The sequence below is a fragment of the Aplysia californica genome, unplaced genomic scaffold (genome assembly GCF_000002075.1).
Source record: "Aplysia californica isolate F4 #8 unplaced genomic scaffold, AplCal3.0 scaffold00466, whole genome shotgun sequence".
Taxonomy (NCBI): domain Eukaryota; kingdom Metazoa; phylum Mollusca; class Gastropoda; order Aplysiida; family Aplysiidae; genus Aplysia; species Aplysia californica.
In genome coordinates, this window is record NW_004797736.1 from 521,995 (window position 1) to 523,520 (window position 1,526).

Genomic DNA, 1,526 nt, shown 5'->3' on the forward strand with positions numbered 1-1,526 from the left:
TTGTTGAAAAGTTAGCAGCCATGATGGTCCCTTTGGTTGAATCAGGATATTTCAATTTTTTATCATAGAAAGTTTTATCTTACCTCTTGACTGTTTCCTGTTTTTGTTTTTATTTCACACAATTGAACGACGTGGGTGGTTGGCGGGTGCTCTGGTGTGGTTTGCTTCTTCTTTCCTATAAAACATCTATCGTCCTTATCTCCCCTTCTTCTTTTTTATGTTTGTTACTCTCTTGTAACACCTGTAATCTTCTGGTGCTCATATGACCTTATGCAGTTGCGAGCGCCGTAACACCTCTACTAAAACTAAAACTGATGATATCCCTTGCTCTCCAGGGCGAAGACAGATCTGAAAAATGAGACGGATCCGTTCAAGCAGAAAGTTCTGGATGGACGCCAGCTGGCCTTGAAGATCAGCGCAAACTCTGTGTACGGATTTACCGGGGCACAAGTGGGCAAGCTACCCTGTCTGGAAATATCTCAGGTAGGATACATTTTGGGACATTTTGTACAAAACCTTTCAGAATTTGGACAACACTGCAAACTTGACAAGTTTTTTAAAGTAAAAATCGGAGCCCTTTTACTTTTTTTCAATCCTATTGAAGAACTTCGATTTGATTTTTATAAAATCCTGATTTTTTTCTTTAATTCCATTTCCATCAGTGGTACGCGGCTTCTCTTAAATTATGTGAAATACACATTTTAAAATGTATATCATGTGTATATTTAATTATTTACTAGACTTGTATTTTTTTGTGACTTTCTTGTCAGTAATGTTTTCTTAATCTTTCGAACAGTAAGTAACATTATTTTAATCTCTCAAACTATTATATATGAATAGGGGTTGAGGCCGTGGGTGGTTGGCGGGTGCTCTGGTGTGGTTTGCTTCTCTCCTATCAAATATTCTGTCGTCTTTATCTCTCCTCCTCCTTTTTTTGTGTTTGTTGCTGTCTTGTAACACCTCTAATCTTCGGCTCTAATATGACCTTATTGTGTTGCAAGTGCCCTAAAACACTTACTAAAACTAAGTAGGAGTTGAGGCTTTTTTTAATGTCCCGCCAATGTTTTCCCTCAGAGTGTGACGGCGTTTGGCCGGATGATGATTGAGATAACGAAGCAGTACGTGGAGGAGACCTACACAAAGGAGAAAGGATACGAGTACGATGCCAAGGTCAGGGCTCTTTTTGACTTCTCTTGTGTACGAATGGTCACTTTTAATACTTTGCGGTCACTTGCGCCGGTGAAAATTGTCCGTTCTTGCTACCTTGTGCCCGAGAAGTCGGGTGTAGTCATTTTCCTGGCTGGGTGACCAGATGGGCTATTTTGTACTGTGTGACCAGATGGGGTATTTTGTACAGGGTGACCAGATGGGGTATTTTGTACTGTGTGACCAGATGGGGTATTTTGTACTGCTTGGCTGGGTGACCAGATGGGGTATTTTGTACTGTGTGACCAGATGGGGTATTTTGTACTGTTGGCTGGGTGACCAGATGGGGTATTTTGTACTGTGTGACCAGATGGGGTATT

General features: G+C 41.0%; 1 protein-coding gene across 1 annotated transcript in view; it reads left to right on the forward strand.

The window, feature by feature from the left end:
- Positions 1–1,526, forward strand: part of LOC101856369 (DNA polymerase delta catalytic subunit) — a gene marked incomplete at its 5' end in the record, with an annotated part of 16,659 nt that overhangs the window by 2,411 nt on the left and 12,722 nt on the right. The window contains 2 exon segments of the mRNA XM_013086424.2: positions 336–483; positions 1,075–1,170. Coding sequence (XP_012941878.2) covers positions 336–483; positions 1,075–1,170 — 244 coding nt within the window.